We start from the raw sequence: 20,604 nt of genomic DNA, 5'->3' as shown, positions 1-20,604 counted from the left end.
TAGGAAGTGTCTGAGGCTGGATTTGAACTCAGGAAGATGAGTCTTCCTGACTCCAGGCCCCAGTGCTCTATGCACTATGACGACACCTAGTTGCCATAGGTGAATAGACTAATAATGTATCTATGTGTGTGTATATGTATGTGGAAAGAATGTATCTATATGTGGAAAGAATATATAATGTATATACATACACACATATATGCTTTCCATACATTATTTATTTAATCCTTGAAACAACCCAGTAAGTTAGGTGCTATTATTATCTCTATTTTTCAGAAGAGGAACCTGAGTGTCTGGGAGATCTTGAGGTCACATGGCTATCAAGTGTTGAAAGTGGGATTCAAACCTGGTTCTTCTTCATTCCAAGTGCAGGGATGTATCTGTTGTGCATCCATGCCAGATTACAGATTGGTCAATAAGAGATACTGAGAGCATGGCCAACTTTTGTGCCAATGTCTGGCTAGAGGAAGAAACTGGAGAAGAGAGAAGAGGGAATGAGACTGCCCTGGGAGCTAGAATTGGGAGGGTCCATCTGTCCACCTACCCATCCATCCATCCATCCTTCCATCCATCCACCCACCCACTCATTCATCTACCTATCCATCCATCCTTCTATCCATCTGTTTATTTTTTCCTTGATGTGGTTCACTGGGTGAGGTTAAGCAGGGAATGAAAGAGTAAGTAGAAATGAGGGGAAGAGGTCAGTACAGTAGATAAAGTGTGCAGGACTTGGGAGACTAGCTGTGTGACCCTGGGTAAGTTGCTTAACCCCTCTCAGTTTCAGTGGATACCAATAACACCAACTCATAGGTTTGTTGTGGGGTTGACAATAAAGTACTCTGAAAAAAATTATATAAATGCTAGCTATTACAACTAATTTAAAGCTATTTTGAAATAATACCACGGAATTTGGGTTATTCAGGTCTCAACTACTAAAATTTCTAACTTAGCCAAGGTGAAAATGATTGTGCTGGAGAGAAAGGGAGACTCTTTGGCACATACAACACCTGAGAATACTCCACCAAGACTGGCATAATCATGTGTCTGACACTGTGTTCAATGTCCTTACGCATGAAACCCCACCTTTCTTCCACAGTTTTTTATTGATTTTTAAAACATCATTTTCATTTTAAACATATCCTCTTTCTTACCAGAACCAAGAAAACTGTCCCCTCTGACAAAGGGAGGGAGATGCATCTTATCAAGCAAACGCTGATCACTTTTCTTTTTTTTTTGGGTGGGACAATGAGGGTTAAGTGACTTGCCCAGGGTCACACAGCTAGTAAGTGTGAAGTGTCTTAGGCTAGATTTGAACTCAGGTCCTCCTGAATCCAGGGCTGGTGCTTTATCCACTGTGCCACCTAGCTGCCCCGCTGATCGCTTTTCATCACAGACCCCTGCACGTGTCTAAAGCATCAGCCTTGTTTACCATGGATGATATGGAACATACAGAGGGGTGGGAATATGAGGCTGGGGAAAAACATGCACAGAGTGTGCCCTTCTTATCCGGAGCACTGGACAGGCTTGTAGGAGGCTTCCACTCTGGGATCAAGTCAGTGCCATCACTGCCCCTTGTGAATGCCACCCCCCCTGAGTGGCAGAGGGAAAAGAAGCCCAGGCAGGCTGTCAGGAGGCCCCTAACTCACTCTGTGACCTCGAGCAAAGTACTTAGTTTCCTCATCTGTGAGAGGAGGAGGTAGGCTGGATCGAGGGGGCTCCCGAGGCCCCCTTCTGGCTTTTTCTAGCCAAAATCAACCTATTTTATGGTGAGTGTTCCACGGACATTGGTCCCTTCCCGTCCCACCTGCGGTGATGACCACCCTCTTCAGTGTCAGAGGACAACTACTCCTCTCTGTGAAGGCCACCAAGAGGAGTGAGCCTGTCACTGGGGAAGGACATCGAAGCATGAACCCCTAGGTCACCTCCTATAAAAATGTTTATTTTTTTTAACATAAATACTTTCTCCCTGATGGGACTGGTGCAGGAATGGGCAGGAGAGTGTGCCTCAAAATCCTTCCCCCTCATTTCCACCCAGCAAGCTGGTTATAGACGTCTCCATGAGTGGCATCTTCAGGCAGGTAGACCCCAGGGGACACCGTCTCTGTAGAAGACATGGGGACCATGACAGCCTGCTGCCCAGCTTGTTGTGAGGTTCCAAAGGTGAGCATCCTTTGTGGAAGGGCACCCTACGGGAGCACCATGATCTTCTTCTCCAGCCTCTGGGGTGGGAACAGGAAGCCCCTCATAATGTCATCAAGCTCTTCCAGGGCGAGCTGGGCATGCAGCTTGGCCGGCTCATCTGGCTCAGAACGCACCACGTGCTTCAGCAGGTGGTAAAGGTCCTTCAGGACGTCTCTCAGCACCTGCAGGGAAAACCACACGCATCCATAAAAATATGGCCATGACGACAAACCCTTCCCAGACTACCCAGCATCCCCCAGCCTGCAATGAGTCCCCTTCGTGGCCAACGAGCTCCGCGAGAAATATTTACCAACACTTAGCGCTTTTGCTTTACAAAATGGTAGGTGGCCGCCCATATTCCAAGCAGGCGCTCAGCTTGCCCCCAACTTTTCCCTGCAACCACTTTCCAAATCACCCACACCCCAATTCTTTCTTTTCACCCTAGTTCTGGCTCCAGCATCTCCTCTGACTGTGACATTTTCCTGGGGACAAGAAGATTCCTGAGATGTCACCCCTCCTGTCCCTCATGATGACTACTCTGATGTCACAATGGGGGTTAAGTGACTTGCCCAGGGTCACACAGCTAGTAAATGTCAAGTGTCTGAGGCCAGATTTGAACTCAGGTACTCCTGAATCCAGGGCCAGAGCTTTTAACCACTGTGCCACCTAGCTGCCCCCTTGTGTTGCCAGCTCTTTCACACTTGCAGGGCAGCACACTAAAGGAGGAGGGGGAGGGGAGACGGGTGCTCTATAAGATGCTAACTAATTTACACATTAACACACTGGCCTCAAAGCCATCCTCTTCCCCAGCCTTTTGGCTATTTCCCTCCTTGCTGCCATTCTATGAGTAAGGAAGGAAAACCCAGTAGTTACTATTGGTTTCTCTGACAATACATTTTATCTGTGAAAGAGTTAAGGATAATGGGATAAAACGAGGGCCTCCTCCCACCCCCAATTACTTGTGAATTTCACAATTTTTCCAAAGATCCCCATCCTAGTCTGGATAACAAGAGGGTAAGAGCCAGAAAAAAAAAGTAGGGATAGAAAAGAAAAAGAAAAGGAAGTGACACAGGAGAAGGGGTGCTGAAATAAGAGTGCAGCATACACTATAGTGAACTTTTATTGATATATGTCTTTGTGTTATTGTGGGTATATATTAGGTCAGCCAAGTGGCACAGTGGATAAAGAACCAGGCCTGGGGTCCCAAAGATCTGAGTTCAAATCCAGTCTCAGACATGCACTAGTTGTGTGACTCTGGGCAAGTCACTTCACCTCTGTCTGTTTCAGTTTCCTCATCTGTAAAATGGGAATAATAGCTCCTACCTCCCAGGATTATGATGAAGATGAGATAAGGTAATATATGTAAAGCAACAGGCACATAGTAGGTACTATATAAATGTTAGTTATTAGCCTGCCTCTCCCTATATATATAAACACATATGTATACACACATACACACAATGAATTATAGGATTCAGTCTTAGAGACAGTTCCACAAAGACATAAACATTTTTACCACCTATTTATTTATTTAATGTTTATTTATTATTTTACTTAATTAGATATTTGTTGAATACCTTCCACTCAATACAAGAACATACTGCTCTGCTTTGAAGACTTTTTCCTTCTTGCTGATTAGAATGCAAGGGTGTTGGGGGTGGGGTGGGGAGAGGGAGGCAGAGGAAGGACATTGATACTTTCCCTCTCCCTCCCCCTCCTTCCCCTCTCAGTCAGGGGTAAACAGACCCCCTTTCCTGAAAGAGTAGCCATCCTTAAGCAGCAGGGGTCAGGCCCCCATTCTGAGAGGTTCTGTGCCTTAGCTATTTGTTGTCACAGGAGACTCTATTGCTCAGCCAGAGAACACCAATGGTTGTGGATGGAGTCCTCTTTTCAAACTCACCTTCTATCTGCTGGGGCAGCGGAAGTTTCAGAAAGAACAACCCCTCATTTCCCTACAGAGAGCAAGACCAAGGATTCTAAACTCTCCACACCATACTCCACGAAAAAGAGACGATAATGCTTATCCTTGAATGTGAGTTACCTGTCAAAGTGCAAAGGTTGCTCATGGCAGCTGCAGGATCTCCCCTTTAGGCACCAAGTGTCAAGCGAGACTCCTTTTTAATTAAAAACTTAATCCCAATAACTCAGTACAGCGCCCGCCCTTTCCTTGCTGAATCCCTGTAACTCTGGGAATCCCACACATCCCAGCACTTCCTCTGGACTCCCCACGGATCAAAGCACCTCGTCAAGAAGGGATTGTCATCAAATCCCTCAGATCATGGGCTGAGCATGAAGAGAGTTCAAAGGTAAAGTCCCACACAGGAGTCTCTGTGGTGGGCAGGATACAGACAATCCCATCCTAGGAAACCTCTCATTAACAGTTCAGCACACCTGCTGCTCGCCCCCCTCTGTACCGAGGGTGGGGGCACATTCGTCTACCTTGGTTTATGGCAGTGGGTGGTGAAGACGAACCACTTTGCTGTCTGAGAGTCAGTTTGGTGGGGGATATTCTTAGGAAGTAGTCAAATTCTTTGTTGGGGGAATGTCAAGGAGGGATGGCAAGGGCACTTTGCCAAAAGAATTTGACCTTTTTTTTCCTCTTCCTGGCATGGACTTGTTGTGACACGTAAGATGGAAGCTTCATGGATAGGGACAGTTGGTTGGGATGGACTTGGCCTTGAACAGATGATGGAAGGCCTGGGTGTATTCAAAAGGAAATGGGAGGCTATATGGTGTCTTAAGCACCCAGGTGCACTCACAATAGAAGAGACAGAAAGAAGCGTTTTTGCCTCCCTCAAAGAGCCAGAATATCCCGATGCTGGATAAGACAGTAAAAAAAAAAAAAGAAGAAGAAGAAAAGAAAAGAAAAGAAAAGAGAAGGGAAGGGAAGAAAAAAAAGTGGCAAATTAAAAGTGATTTTATAAAGTGAAGTCAGAAGAATGTCTTCGATTCTGTTATTATCCTGGGATCAAGTTCTCATAAATAATTACAAATGAGCACAATCCCCAGGGAAGGTGCTAAATTAGAGCCGGCATATTTCTTTCTCCTTTTTAAAAAAAGTTTTTGAATATTCTAGAAATGCAATCTATAGCACTAAAATGTGAAATATAAAATATTCAGGCATATTTCCCTGTGTTCAAGGACGGTAATTAGTGAATTCCTTGCTCAACTGTTCCATCACCCATTGTTCCTTTCCAGACCCCAACTCTAGATTCCTCTTACCAACCCCCTTCACCACTCTCATGTTGCTGAGCAAAGACAAGTGTTCACATTACAAATGACTAGATTCATTACAAATTAATGTCATTCACTCTCAACTGGGCTTTCACTATTATGTGTCAGTCCTGTCATTTTTCCCTGATTGACTTTCTATCCCTCTCCCTCCAGCAGCTATTCCAAACCTCTTTTTCTAAAGGCACATACTAAAGGCAGCTAGGTGGCGCAGTGGATAGAGAACTGGCCCTGGAGTCAGGAGGACCTGAATTCAAATTTGACCTCAGACACTTGACACTTACTAGCTATGTGACCCTAACCAAGTCACTTAACTCCAACTGCCTCACCAAAAAAAATAATAAATAAATAAAGGCACCTACATTATAACCAACTCCACTTCCCCTCCTTCCAGCACAGGACCTTGTTTCATCTTTCATTAAAAAAAATGGGGAGCCAAATTCCCCCTCATCCACCTCAATATATTCTCCTCCTTTGGTCAGCTCCTTCAACCATCTCCACTCTTTCCCTAATTATGAATTTCTACTTATCCAGATTCTTTCCCTGCTGCTTATAAATATGCCAAGAATTTTCCCATTCTTTTTAAAAAAAACTTCACATGATGCTATGACCATCTTCTCAAGCTATCATTCTATGGCCCTCCTTCCTTTTAGAGTCAAACTCCTAGAAAAGGCCATCTACACTTTTGTCTCCACTGTCATCTCCCACTCACTTCTCAGCCTTTTACAATCTGGCTCCATTCTCATCATTTGATGGAAACTGCCCTCTCTAAGGTTACCAATGATTGCATTCATGCAAGTCCAAAGACCTTTATTCATTCCTCCTTCCTGACATGTCTATAGTCTTTCCTCCCTGAGTGTTCATCTTCTCTTGTGTTGCTCTCATCCTACATGCTGAAGTGATTATTTTTCAGGCTTTTCTGCAGGTTTATCTTTCATATTCTGGCCCTTATGTATGATGGGCTATGACCTAGATCCAGTCCAGTTCTGTTCTCTTTGTCTCTCATATCTAATCATCTTCCATGAATCCAACAATCATCTCCATGTCATGTCTACATATCCATCTCTCATTTCTCCAGAATAACATTCTTTTATCTCCAACTCATTGCTGGACATCACCTAGAAGACCCACAGGCATCTCAAATTCAAGATATCTCCAATATAGCAAACTGTGCTCCCCCTTAAGCACATTTCTTCTAGTAGCTCCCCTATTTCTGGTGAGGATACCTCTACTCTTCTTGGCTTAGGTTCATAATTGAGGCATTATTTATCCTGAGTTCTTCCCTCTGATTCCACACTCCCCCATGCCAATCCAATCAGTTGCCAAGTCTGGTGGATTATACTACCTCAACATCTCTGTCTTGCCTCCATTCCCTTTTCTCTCCACACCATAACTGCCCTGGTTCAGGCCCTCATCACCCAGACTATTACACTAGTTTCCAAAATGGTCCCCCTGCATCCAGTCTCTCCCCTTTTCAATCCTTCCTCCACAAACATGCCAAATTGATATTTCTAAAGTGTCATTTTGACTATGTCATTAGACATTAGCCTTCTGTATAACATACACACACATCTCTACTTGGTATTTAAAGCCCTTCACAATCTGGCTCCAGTCTTTTTTCCTAGACTGATCACACATTATTCCCCCTCAGATATGTCATACATCTTCTCCAGGCTGCATTCCTCCCCGCCATGTCTCTGCCTCCTCTTCATCCTGGATGCTCATTTTTCAGTTGTTGTTCAGTTGTATCTGACTCTTCATGACCGCATTTGGGGTTTTCTTGGCAGAGATCCTGGAGGGGTTGGCTATTTCCTTCTCCGGCTCATTTGACAGATGAGGAAAATGAGGCAAACAGGGTGAAGTGACTTGCCCAGGGTCACCCAGATAGGAAATGTCTGAGGCCAGATTTGAACTCATGAAGATGAGTCTTCCTGTCTCTAGGCTCAGCGCTCTATCCACTTGACCACTTCACTTCAGCCCTGGAATTCACACATGAGAAGGACCCTCCGGCCCGGTGGCTCCTCCAGCTGGCTGGATGGCTCCTTGCAGAACCTCCATTTAAGGAGGGTGCCCAGGTCACTGCAGTCTCATTCCTCTCCAGACTTTCTCTAACATTTCTCTCCCCATTTCTCTCCCCAAGGTCTCCGCCCCCCCCCCCTTTCCAGCTTCCTTCGGGTTTCTCCCATTAGGGTGTAAGCTCCCTAAGGGAAGGGACTATCTTTCTGCTTGTATTTGTATTCCTGGAGCTCGGCAGCAGGCCTGGCACACAGCAAAGGCCTAATAAGTGCTGGTCGAAGGACTGACCATCCTCCAATCACAGGAGTCAGCTTGTGTTTCACTGAAAATGACGCCCCATCTCTTGTCATTGTACCCACGCGGAGGCTGTCCCCTATGCCTAAATACTCTTCCTCCTCACAGAGGGGGAAGGGCTGGACGAATTCTGGCACATGAATGAAATGGGTAATTATTTTGCCAAAAGAAATGACAGAAAGGGACACATTCAGAGAAACCTGGGAAAACTTGTACGAACTGATGCAAAGTGAAGAAAGAGCTGGGAGAACGATTTATTCTACAGCGCTGTTAAGGAAAACAACTAGGTCTTTCAATCACCACTCTGGAAGGATAAAGCATTTTCCACACCTCTTGGCAGAGAGGTGGATGGACCATGCATAAATTCAAAAGCATCCACTAAATGCTTACCATATGCCAAACACTATGCTAATTGGGGATACAACTATAAAAGGGGGGGGAGCTAGGTGGCGCAGTGGATAAAGCATCGGCCCTGGATTCAGGAGGACCCGAGTTCAAATCCAGCCTCAGACACTTGACACTTACTAGCTGTGTGACCCTGGGCAAGTCATTTAACCCTCATTGCCCTGCGAAATAAATAAATAAATAAAAATTTAAAATAAAAAAATAAAAGTGAAGGTAGTCCCTGCCCTCAAGGAGCTTACAATATAATAGTGGGAGATGACAAATAGGGGGTGATGGCAAAGGAGGAAAGTACTAGCTTGGAAAGTTACACAGATGGTAAGTGGGTCAGAGGGGTATAGGCTGAATATACTTTCCAGAAACAATGACAAAATTAATTTGAGTTTGTTTTTCAAACTGGGTAGGAGAGAAGGACAACAGTGGGTGAGACAAACATCAGGAAAGAAATGAAGCATGGCTGGAGAACCTGGCCAAGAAGCAAGGGAAGACTGAGGACACTAGTGCTCCAGGGTGAGACACACATTTGTAGGCAAGACCAATGTGCATTTGTTTTACTTTCAGTAAACTTTTTGTTTCAAGCGAGGGCTTTTTAGCATTAACAAAACATTTTAAAATGCAAAGAAGGGAACACAAAGATGTGCAAAAGGTGTCCTGTACGAGTAAGGCAGTGTTGTCATTACCATGTTCAATTTAAAATCAGTTTTTTAAAAAAGAAACAAATGTGCATCATGGAGATTCCTGGTTTCACATACAAACCTCTTTTCCTATTCTCTGAATATGGAAATGTTCATACTTATGTTTGTCAAGTTCATGTTTTTTAAAAAAAGGAAGAACAGCAAACATGTTGTAAGATAATTTGGGTCCTTGGAAATGCTGGGGAATCAGTAATTCAGATTTCAGTGTAGATAGTAACTGTTTATTAGGTAGATTATCTGATTGACTTAAACACCTGGACCAAGTTGGACAGCTGAATTCCACATAGCTAGAGAGAGAGAGAGGAGTTCCTTCTACGCAAACTGAAAAGAAGCAAACCACAATTAGGACTAAGTGTTTTGCTGTTTTTGTCTGAGGGGTGAAGAATCTGAGATAATGGGCAGCAGTGAGCAAATGAAAGGCAAAAGGGAATGAGGTGCAGGTGTTCCTGACCTCATGGAGGAAGCTTCTGGCTCGGAGAAGAATCAATTCTTCATCAATAAAGCTTACACCTCCTCTTTGATGGGCACATGGCGAGAAATCGCACCATTTTAAACAAAAAGACCAGGCTCTTAAGACATTTCACTGAAAGCTTTGGGAGGGTCAGAAAAGAAAGACGGGATTACTAACGCAGTCTGGGGGATTCTTATCCATGCCTGACAGGTAGAGAATATTGAATGTGTTCTAAGTTCTGTGCATTATTATAGATCGAAGGTTGCTGAGCTTTAAAAAAAAATCTTTTCTTTTTCAAAGCATTTTCTCTGTTAGACCCAGAGATAAATGCAGTTTTTACCCTTTCTGGATTGTGTCTGACTGTTACAAATGGGCAGCGTGCCTCAAGTGCTGATTGGAGCCTCTGCTAGGGAGGGCATTGCTAACTACCTTCATTGAAGGATAAAGGGAAAGGGATTAACCGCTGAAGTACCAAAGAGGCTACAGGGAGAGAGGCAGACTGGCTGGGCGGCCAAGGAGATGGAGACCAAGATGGCAGCTAATGATCAACTTCTCTGAAAGGAGGCAAGAGGAGGGAAGTCGGACGATACTTGTGCACGAGTCCCTCTGTGTGGCTCCTTGCTGCTGCATCCTTGCTACTGAAGGGTTTCTCAGGGTCATGCAGCAATCCTGAGATGGCGTGAATACAAACTGCAGCAGCAGCAGCAGCAGCAGCAGCAGGCTGAATGTCTTTAAATAGCATTCAGAGGACTGCAGCAGCTTTCTGACACCCCCACAGGCACAGAAATAGAACAAAGGAGCCTCAAAAAAACGGTTTGGTGTATGCACAGGCAGCAGGCTGCTGCCTTCTGGGTCTCGGGACCATTGTCCTTGGAAGGTGATTAAATCTTGGCATTTAGACTGAACTCAATCACGACTCAGGAAGGAGCTTCATTTCTCCTTGCCCTTGATAATCATAATGCAGACATCCTGCAGAGAGGAGCCAAGCAATGCCTCCTGCCCCAACTAACTCAGTAGCAGGGTGCAGAGCAGCAGTGATAAGCAGCACTTGAGGGTCTGTTGTGGTGAGATGGCCCCGAGAAGGTCCTCTTGTCTCCTCATCACCCCGGGCTGATCTGCTGCCAATCCAGCCTTGGTTCTCTGCACTAGCTCTGGGTTATTCCTGGGCTGCTGGGGTTGGGAGGCAGGTCAGTGTAGAGGCTGATGGGAGATACTATGCCACTGCTTTAGGTTTGCACCGGAGCTCTGGCTGGGTCCCAACTGGCCTAAGCCACTTCACCCTTGTCTTGGTCTCAAGGTCTTCAGGTCAGAAAAGAGCCTCCGCGGGTGTGTAGGGATGGGCCCAGGGAGACACTGTTCGACAGAGAATTTCCCCAACGGCGTTCAATGCCGCACGTTACGGGGTGTTTCATCGGAGTGAGAGCCTTCATGGAAGGAATCTTAGAGCTTACCTGGTCTAACTCACTGACTTTGGGAGACTGCACTTTAGGAGGCCAGGCCAGAGAGCTAGTCAAGAGGCCAAGGGAAAAGAAAAAGCCCCAGGCACATGTGGGAATTCTCATCAGAGACACACAGTGTCTGTTAACAGTAAGCAGCTGCCTGACCCTGGCAGCCACCTCCCTCTCCTGACTCCTGGCATTAGGGTCAGACTCCGGAGGTCAGGCTGGAAGCCCTTGTCCCGAGGCTGCTGCACAAGCCCAGCGTGGAATCGCAGAAGTTCAGACTGACAGGCCATGGAGCAGCCACGGCGGGAGGCCGGTCCCTGACCTGGCACACTGACAAGGGGCCCTTCAGTGAGGGGGATCCTGCTTCCTCCCGGGGCAGCCTGGGCCACTTCTGCTGGAGCCCAACATCAGTGCTTGGAACAAGGCAGGCACTTGAGCACTTGTGCACAGGCTAACAGACTGGATTTACCTTTGTGCAGCTCCTGCCCCGTGCCCTCTGGGGGCAAAGAGAACAAGTTTCTAAGTGCCTGAAGAGCTATATGGGGTGTGTCATTGCTCCCCAGGCTCAATACCCTCGGTTCCTTCAACTTTCCTGGCATGGATTTGAGGCCTTTGGATGCCAATCAATGTTGATCTAAAATGGGGTGTGCTGAAACTGAACCCAATACTCGACAAGTTGGCTGACCAGAGCAGAGCACAGAGGGACTCTCACCTCTCTTAACGCAGTTCAAGATCATATCAGCTTCTCCGGCTGCCATATCACACTGCTGACTCACACTGACCCTTTTATCTGTCCACTAAGACCCCTGGATCTTTTTTCCAGACAAACTGCTGTCCAACCCTGCTTCTCCCCTCTTCTCATCCTTATGAGGTTGATATTTTGAACCCACATCTAAATCCCCTGTTTAATTTTGTCTCAAATCCTGCCCCAGTGTTCTCTCCTGTCAATATTGTTTTGGATCCGAACTCTGTGACTCCGTGGATTAGCAATCCCCTCACCTCCAGCTCAGTGTTATTGGCCAATCTGACAAGGATGGCATCTACTCCTTTATCCAAATCACTGATGAAAATGTGAAGGAGCCCAGGGCCAAGCACAGATCTCTTGGGAACTCGACTAGAGAGCTCCTGCCAAATGACATCAAACCATTAATGACCACTCTTTGAGGCCAGCCATTCAACCAAGTCCAAGTTCACCTACTAACTGAACTACCATCCAGTCCACCTAACTTTTTTTTTTGGTTTAGGTTTTATTCAATATCATATACAAAACATTTCCGGACCCAAGAGGGTTTAATCCTCCTCCTCTTTCTCCTGGTTGATCTGGAAGTACTATAATTCGTAACTCTCCTTGCTATTGGCCACCACTCAGAGCCAATCCTGAAGATTGTTCTTCTTTAAGTATTTCTTTGTCAGGTACTTCAAATACCTTTTAGAAAATGGCACCTCTGAAGTCACAGTGATCTTACTCTTGCTTCTCTCAATAGTTATGACTCTACCACCAAGGTTGCCAGCCTTTCCATTCGCTTTGATTCGTTCTTGTAAAAACTGCTCAAAATTAGCAGCATCCATAATCTTATCTTCCACAGCATGGCTACAATCCAGGGTAAATTAGAGGACTTGCTTCTTTTTTTTTGCCACTTTTCATCACAGATTTCTTCATAGGAGCCATGATGATCGAGGAGGCAGAAAGGGCTATCTCTCTTTTTTTTTTTCCTTTGGCAGGGCAATGAAGGTTAAGTGACTTGCCCAGGGTCACACAGCCAGTAAGTGCCAAGTGTCTGAGGCCATATTTGAACTCAGGTCCTCCTGAATCCAGGGCCGGCGCTTTAACCACTGTGCCACCTAGCTGCCCCCTATCTCTAACTTTTAAACAATAATAGTTCAAAACATTTTTATCAAATACTTTGTTAAAATCTAGAGATAATATATCTACAGCATTCCTTTGATCTACCAATTTAGCAACCCCTTCCAAAAAAGAAAGGATAATTAGTTTGCACATCAGACTTCTTATTGAAGTCATCCTGATTCCTTGTAATCACAGCCCTTTTCTATAACAATCAATCTGCAATCATTAAGTGCCAGGCTGTGCTAGGTCCTGGGGGTAAAAGATAAAAAATCAGTCTTTCCCTCAAGGAACTTACATTCGACTGGGGGAAACAATGCATATACATGTAAACACACACAAGATATATGCAAAGTAAATGTAAGATATCTTGGAGTTGGGGTGGGGGGATCATGAAAGATCCCATGTAGGGGTGACCTCTGAAGGAAGATGGAGATTCTGAGGGGCTGAGGAGAGGAAGGAATGGATTTCAAGCATGGGGAAGCAGGATGTAAAGGCTTGGAAAGAGGAGATGGAATACCATAAGGGACTAATAACAAGGCAAATGTGATTGTATAGTAGATTGTATGAAGAAGACTGGGGGGAGGGGCAGCTAGCTGGAGCAGTGGATAAAGCACTAGCCCTGGATTCAGGAGGACCTGAGTTCAAATCTGGCCTCAGACACTTGACACTTACCAGCTGTGTGACCCTGGGCAAGTCACTTAACCCTCATTGCCCCACAAACGAACAAACAAAAGACTACAGCAGAATGAGCTTGGGAAGGAAGGATGTGACAAAGGCATTGAATACTCAGAGGGGAGACAAGGAAAACATCAAACTCAACTGGTCTAGGACTTCAGAGAGCTTCAGTTCTTTTTTGGATGGGAGGTGGGGGAAGAATATAACTTGTATGCAGATAAGTAGTTACAATGAGGGGTGTATGTGTCACAGAATATTCTTTTTTTTTTTTTTTTTTGGGTGAGACAATTGGGGTTAAATGACTTGCCCAGGGTCACACAGCTAGTAAGTGTCAAGTGTCTGAGACTGGATTTGAACTCGGGTCCTTCTGAATCCAGGACCAGTGCTTTATCCACTGTGCCACCTAGCTACCCCCAGAATGTTCTTGATCGAAGGAATAACATGGTCAGATCTGTGCTTTAGGAATAGCTCACTGGCCTTGGCAGAGAGGATGGATTGGAGAGATCAGAGTCAGGGAGACAATCAGGCTACTGACATAGTCCAAGCCAGAGGGGACAAGGGCCTGAATAATAATGTCACTAACGATTTTGTTCATAATGTGTTTTAGCATTTCCCCAGGAATAGAGCTCAGGTTCCCTGGCCTATAGTTTGCAGATTCCATTCGATTCCCTTTTGGGGGGACTTGGAGCACTTGCCCTTCTCTGGGTATGCAGACTGCCTCCTGTTTTCCACATTTTTCAAATATCACTGACAGTGCTTCAGTCATCACATCTGCAAGCTCTCTCAATGCTTTGTGGACATGTAGCTAATATTTATATAGTTCTTCGAGGGTCCCAAAGCACTTGACATAGAGAATGTAGACCCTCTGGCAGGTGACCTGAATGAATCAAGGGATGTGAGGCGCTCTCTTACCAGCTCTTTTTATTTATCTTGGCTATCAACACCCCCCCCCAAAGCATTTTTGTTCTGTGTTCTCCAGTCCAAAGGTCATTTTTCTTAGTCGATAAAGCAGAGGCAAAATAGGAATTAGGCAATTTAACCTTCTCTGAGCTGTCAGTTACCAACCATTCCATCCACCCTGGACAGTGATCCTTTGCCTTTAATCCCTCTGCTTCCCAGTCGTGTGTCTTCAGCCTTCTTTCTGGCTACTGTCCTTACAGGACCCGGCTACACTGTGTTGCATCCATCTTCTGCATGTCACTTAAAAAAATAAATCTCAACTTGTTAGTGTATTCTCTGTGCATCCTCATTGCTTTCTTCAGATAACTTTCACCTTTCCTTCTTACTGGAACGTCTTCCCTTCATCATTCCATTCTTGAGAGTTTCTCAAGTCTTCTTGGCTAATTTCTTCCATGGAATTTTCATCCATGGCTCCAACGTGTGGTTCTTCTGTATCTTTGGAAGTTTGCTTTTCCCAAATCTGTCTAGATTGCATGTTACACTGTGTCTTCCTTTTCTCTATCACACACGCTGGGGGTTAGTGGCCACCTGGCCTTAATATTCCCATAATTTCCAGCAGAGTACCCCACTCCTTTCTGTCAGGGAGAACCAGATCTATAATAGAAGCCTCCCCTGCTTATTGGTTTCTTAGCCTTTTGAAGGATGAAATGAGGGTGAACCAGGAAGTGGTTGAGCGTTGTGCTCTTAGCAGGCAGAGAGCTCACTGGTCTCCCATCCCCAGGACATCCTGGGATCTGGTCTCTAACTCTTCATCCATTTTCTCTTTCTGCCGGACGGCTTCTTGTTTTTGCCAATTAATGAATGAAAAAGCACGTACGAGGAGCTGGGTTGGAGGAAAAACAGAATTCAATTCTACCCAGCAAACTTTGTTATTATTTATCACTTGTGTGTACAGGGCCACAAAATAGTCCAAAATAGTCTTGCCCTCAAGGAGGGTGTTTTTGAAGGGGACACACGTGTACAATTAAGTAGAAAGGGGGAATCATCTGGGATCTCACATAAAGTGGTGCTTCTTCTTGGAAAGGCCAGCCCCTCTCTACCTGTGCAAGTGATCCCACCCCATTCCCTCTCTCCAGAAGGCTGTCCCTCTCTCTCACTTAATATTCCACCTCTCCCTGTCCGATATCTATTTCCCTACTACCTACAAATAAGCCCATGTCTCCCTCATTCTCAGAAAGTCCTCCCTTGATCCTTCCATTCCTACTAACTACATTCTCATCTCTCTCCTCCATTGGTGGCTAAACTCCTTAAGAAGGTTATCTATGACAGGTGCCTCCACTCTCCTCTCCTTTTACTCTTTTCTTAACCCTTTACTATCTGGCTTCCAATCTCATTATCCAATCAAAATTGTTCTCTCTTAATTGCCCAATCCAATGGCCTTTTCTCAACCCTCACCCTTCTTGACTTCTCTGCAGCCTTTGACATCATCAATCACCCTCTTCTCCTTCATACTCTTTTTTCTCTGGGTTTTTGGGGGTACTGCTCTCTCCTGGCTCTGCTCCGATCTGACTGCTCCTTCTCCTTCTCTGTCTCCATTGCTAGATATTCCTCTAGGTCATGGCCACTCACCATGGATGTCCTTTGGGGTTCTGACACAGGTCAACTTTTCTCTCTGTTGGAGTGGTATCAAACTCAAATAGAATGGGGGGCACTAATCCACACATAAGGTCCCTGAGTGTTGTATATCGACAGGTTTTCTTTCTTTCTTTCTTTCTTTCTTTCTTTCTTTCTTTCTTTCTTTCTTTCTTTCTTTCTTTCTTTCTTTTATTTTCAGGGCAATTGGGGTTAAGTGACTTGCCCAGGGTCACACAGATAGTTAAGTGTTAAGTGTCTAAGGCCAGATTTGAACTCAGGTCCTCCTGAATCCAGGGCCGGTGCTCTATCCACTTCACCACCTAGCTGCCCCTGTGTATTGACAGTTTAAAAATGTAATGTTATCTATCTTTATTGTACTTTAATTCGTTTTGTTAAATATTTCCCAAGTACATTTTAATCTGATGCTAGGGAGGGTTGCCTGAACATGTTGCTGCTCACTGGTTGATACCTTGGCTCTACAGTGTTTCACTTGGTGATCTCATCAGCTCCCAGATTTGAGTTTAACACTGCCATTTTACAGGAAGCTTTTCTTCATCTCTCTTAATTCTAGTGTCTTCCCTCTGTTGATGATTTCCCATTTGTCCTGCACACAACTTGCTTGTGTGTAGTTATTTGCATACTTTCTCCCCTATTGGATTGTGAACTTCTCAAGGGCAAGGCCTGTCTTTTTTTAGTGCAGGGCCTAGCCCATAGGAGGGGCTCATTAAATGTTGACTGACTGATTGATAACCTATGGAGGTAGACTTGGCCACTGCAGGGATGACAGGAAAGATTTACTTCTCTTGAGTTTTACTCTGATGTCTTTTACTTTGTTTATTTTAAGTTTTATTACTGTCCTTTACTTTTTTTTTTTTTAGTGAGGCAAATGGGGTTAAGTGACTTGCCCAGGGTCACACAGCTAGTAAATGTTAAGTGTCTGAGTCTGGATTTGAACCCAGGTACTCCTGACTCCAGGGCCGGTGCTCTATCCACTGCGCCACCTACCTGCCCCTGTCCTTTACTTTTATATCACATTCATTTCCAAATAAACCCTTTCAACATTCTTATATCCGGCAAGATTTCCCTTGTAACAAAGATTTAATTTTATTTTTTTAAATAATATTTTCCCCAATTACATGTAAAGACAATTTAAACATTAATTAAAAAAACACTGAGTTCCATTTTTCCTCCCTCCCTCCTCCCTGAGACAGTAAGCAGGCTATATATGTGCAATCATGCAAAACATATTTCCATATTAGCCAGTAACAAAGATCTCAGCAAAACCTACCAACACACTGACAACAAATGCAACCTTCCACACCCATAGTCCTCCACTTCTTGGAGGAGAAGGAAGGTGCATTTTCTCATCGGTCCTAAAGCCTTTTTAGAGACATTGCTTTGTATTTGTGATGTGCCCTGACTGAGATCTTTGGGTGCAAACTTCCAAAGAAGGGTAGAGCCATGCAGTGAACAGAGGGATAACAAAAGATAGCAACCCAGCTGCATTCATTGCAAGATCGTCTATAGTTATGCCGTCCAGATGGGAGGAATTAAAGGACATGTGTGTGTTGAGTTTTTGACAGTAGAGTACAGGAGAAGTGGGGAGAAGCCAAATTTGGAACATAGACAGTGTTTGCCTTTCCATCATCATCCATTCTGTAATTCTGCCCCGGGACTCCTTTCACTCTCAGATAAGACAGACAGCTTGCAAACTGACTTTTACAAAAACTTTAGGAGTTTCCAGGGAAGGGCAATACCTGTTAAAGGAAACCTGTCCAGACAAATTCTAAATTCTGTTCTTAGGAAATCTAAAAACGGGGTGGGGGTGGGGGGAATTTCAGGGAGCCTTAGAATTTTCAGTTTAAAAACTAGAAGGCTGTAAAACTCATTCATTACCAAATAAATTATAGGGAAATTCCACCGGGAATGTCCTTAGCCACTTGTTCTTTGTGTCCCTAGGTTCACTCTCTTATTCCTTCGCTTCTTTCCTAAGTGATTGGAGTCCTGTCAGCCAAGTCTGGGCAATAATGAGCTAGCTTCGAGCCCCAGTGAGTCCAAGTTTAAGGAGCTGGACTTGAGGACAGTGAGATATTATCTTATACCACCAAACTGGCAAAGATGGTTTTTGAAATGGTCATTATTGTTGGAGAAACAGGTACAGTATTGACATTGCTATAAATAGATACAATCTTTTAGAAAATCAATATGGCAATATATAATCTGAAGCACTAAATCGCTCATGTCTATTAACCAAGTGATCACACTATAAGGACTATACTGGGAAAATGTTACTGAAAGGGAAAAAAGGACCTACTTTTACAAGATTATCTGTAGCCCTGCTATTTGGAATTGCAGAAAACTAGAACCCCTGGGTCCAATGATTGGCGCATGGTATATAATAATAATCAAATTATTGTGCCATGAGAAATGACAGTTGTGAAGGATACAAAGAATTATGGGGAAGATTCATGAAGTAATAGAGATAGAAGAAACAGAGTGAGAACAACGCATATGCTGAATACAACGGTGTAAAAAAAACCCCTCAAAAACAAGCAATAACAAAAAAATCTGAAAAAAAGAAAAAAGTTCAGAAGGAGACAGGCAAATGGGACTTTTTTGTTATCTTGTCAAATTAAATTTTTTTTTGGCTGGGCAATGAGGGTTAAGTGACTTGCCCAGGGTCACATAGCTAGTAAGTGTCAAGTGTCTGAGGCCAGATTTGAACTCAGGTCCTCCTGAATCCAGGGCCGGTGCTTTATCCACTGCGCCACCTAGCTGCCCCCCTCAAATTAAAATTTAAAAACAAACTGGTTTGTAAAAATCTTATGATGATGATAGGTAATTATGAACAGCATCATCTTATAAACAGCGGAAGGTAAAACCAGAAAGCTTTTAAAGAAAGCTTGGGCACATCAAACTAAGCAAAGTCATTATGCAGTCATTTAAAAATGAAAATGGAAGGAGGGCAGTAAGTAGAAGAAAACGAAAAACCCTGGCAGATTGTTTTTTAGGACAGGAGTGTCACTACCCTTGGACCCTGATATGACAGTCCCTGGCTACTTATAGAGGAGTTGGAACTAATGTAAAAAAAAGAGGGAAAAGCAGCTGGATTATACAAAACAGTCACAAAGAAAACACATGCTGGGAGGTGACAAAATTTAAAGGTATTGAGGAACTGATTCATAAAGTATTTGAAGGAGGGGAAGATACTAAAGATACTAAAGGCATGGAAAAAAATTAGACCTAAAAAAGGGCAAATTTGTGAACACCAGCAGTTACTGCGCACACCACCTGCTTTCTCATCTCCATACAAAATATTGATGAGATTCATCTACACACACATTAAGGGCTTCCCCAAAGGGACAGGCAGACTTTTACAAGTGATACTCTATAAGAGACTTCATCTTTATCATCACACAAGTGACTGAAAGAAGTAAAGAATAAAAGAAACCACTGCGTTTGTTTGGTGATTATGAAAAAAGCATGTGTTTCGGTAGAACAAACACTGTCTGGAGGGCATTCCAACAAGTAGTCTTCCATCCATCTGCCAAAATCATTCATTTCTTGATACACTTTTTTTTTTTTTTAGTGAGGCAATTGGGGTTAAGTGACTTGCCCAGGGTCACACAGCTAGTAAGTGTTAAGTGTCTGAGGCTGGATTTGAACTCAGGTCCTCCTGACTCCAGGGCCGGTGCTCTATCCACTGCACCAGAAACAATCTCAATCAATGACCCTCTGATGCTAAACATGGCGAGAGGCATAAAAGAGGGAGGCATTCGCCACTGTGATAGAGTAGGCCCATAGGAGAAGATAAGATAAATGAATGGATGGACGGTGATGATGATGGTAAAGCATTTATTAAACCGTACTATGTGCAAGGCACTAAAAGTAGATAAATCTGAGAAAGCACAGTGGTTCCTACCCTAAATGACTTGTAGTTGAATGTGGGAAGACAGACGCATAAGTGGGAGCTGGGAAGTGGGCAGAGGAGCCCATGCATGGCCGATGGTTTAGAGATGCTGGCTGGCAAGACAGTGGCTAGAATCTGAAGAGGGATTGCCTGTGGATTGTGTTCTCTAGGTGTTCTGTTTGTGGATGACCCCGTAATACTAGTGGCATCAGCAGGACATTTAGAGCCTCTGGGAAGATATCTGTACCACTCAAAAGAGTTTGGGCTGCCTATTCTCCTAAGGAAGACCAAATGGAAGGAGAATAGCAGCGTATCTATCTGGGACAGATAATAAAAGTGAACAAGTTTCAGCGCAGCTAGGTGCACAGTGGATAGAGCACCAGCCCTGGAGTCAGGAGGACCTGAGTTCAAATCCAGCCTCAGACACTTAACACTTACTAGCTGTTTGACCCTGGGCAAGTCACTTAACTCCAATTGCCTGGCCAAAAAAAAAAAAAAAAAAGTGAACAAGTTAGGCCCAGAATTAAACAGGAGAAGGGGAGTGAGCTCGATTGCTTTCAGGAAATGGAAAAGCTCTTTCAAAAACCCCAGGCTTCTCCCACGAACAAAGATCTATCTTTTAAAATACTGACATCCTCTCTGCGTTACCAGAATGAAGAGATATGTGGAATGCACCACTTTCCAAAGAATTAAAAATGGATCTCAAGCAGGGGGCAACGGAAAAGCATGATGTGTGTAGATGGGCTGCACACCATGTAACCAATGGGCAACCCTGAAGAACAAAAGTAAAAAAATGTCACGGGGGAAATGTCTGATAGGAAGAGAGCCTAAGCTGTTCATGAGAGTGAGGGGTGACTGGTACCCTCTGAATGTTCTGAAAAAGCAAGTGAGGCCTCCAGCAAATGCTGGGTGCAGCTCCAGGA

At 44.3% G+C, this 20,604-nt stretch overlaps 1 protein-coding gene and 1 pseudogene across 1 annotated transcript in view; both read right to left on the bottom strand.

Annotated features, from left to right (window-relative positions):
• Positions 1 to 217: 217 nt before the first annotated feature.
• TANGO6 (transport and golgi organization 6 homolog) overlaps positions 218 to 20,604 on the bottom strand; it is a 214,603-nt gene continuing 194,216 nt past the window's right edge. Inside the window, exon 18 of the mRNA XM_043986651.1 lies at positions 218 to 2,363. Within this exon, the coding sequence (XP_043842586.1) occupies positions 2,187 to 2,363 (177 nt within the window). The 3' untranslated portion in view covers positions 218 to 2,186. The remainder of the gene's footprint in view (positions 2,364 to 20,604) is intronic.
• On the bottom strand, positions 12,006 to 12,399 carry LOC122742410 (annotated as a pseudogene).

Source organism: Dromiciops gliroides, chromosome 2, assembly GCF_019393635.1.
Source record: "Dromiciops gliroides isolate mDroGli1 chromosome 2, mDroGli1.pri, whole genome shotgun sequence".
Taxonomy (NCBI): domain Eukaryota; kingdom Metazoa; phylum Chordata; class Mammalia; order Microbiotheria; family Microbiotheriidae; genus Dromiciops; species Dromiciops gliroides.
The sequence above is the reverse complement of the archived record's forward strand: the minus strand, read 5'-3'. Positions and strand labels throughout refer to the sequence as shown.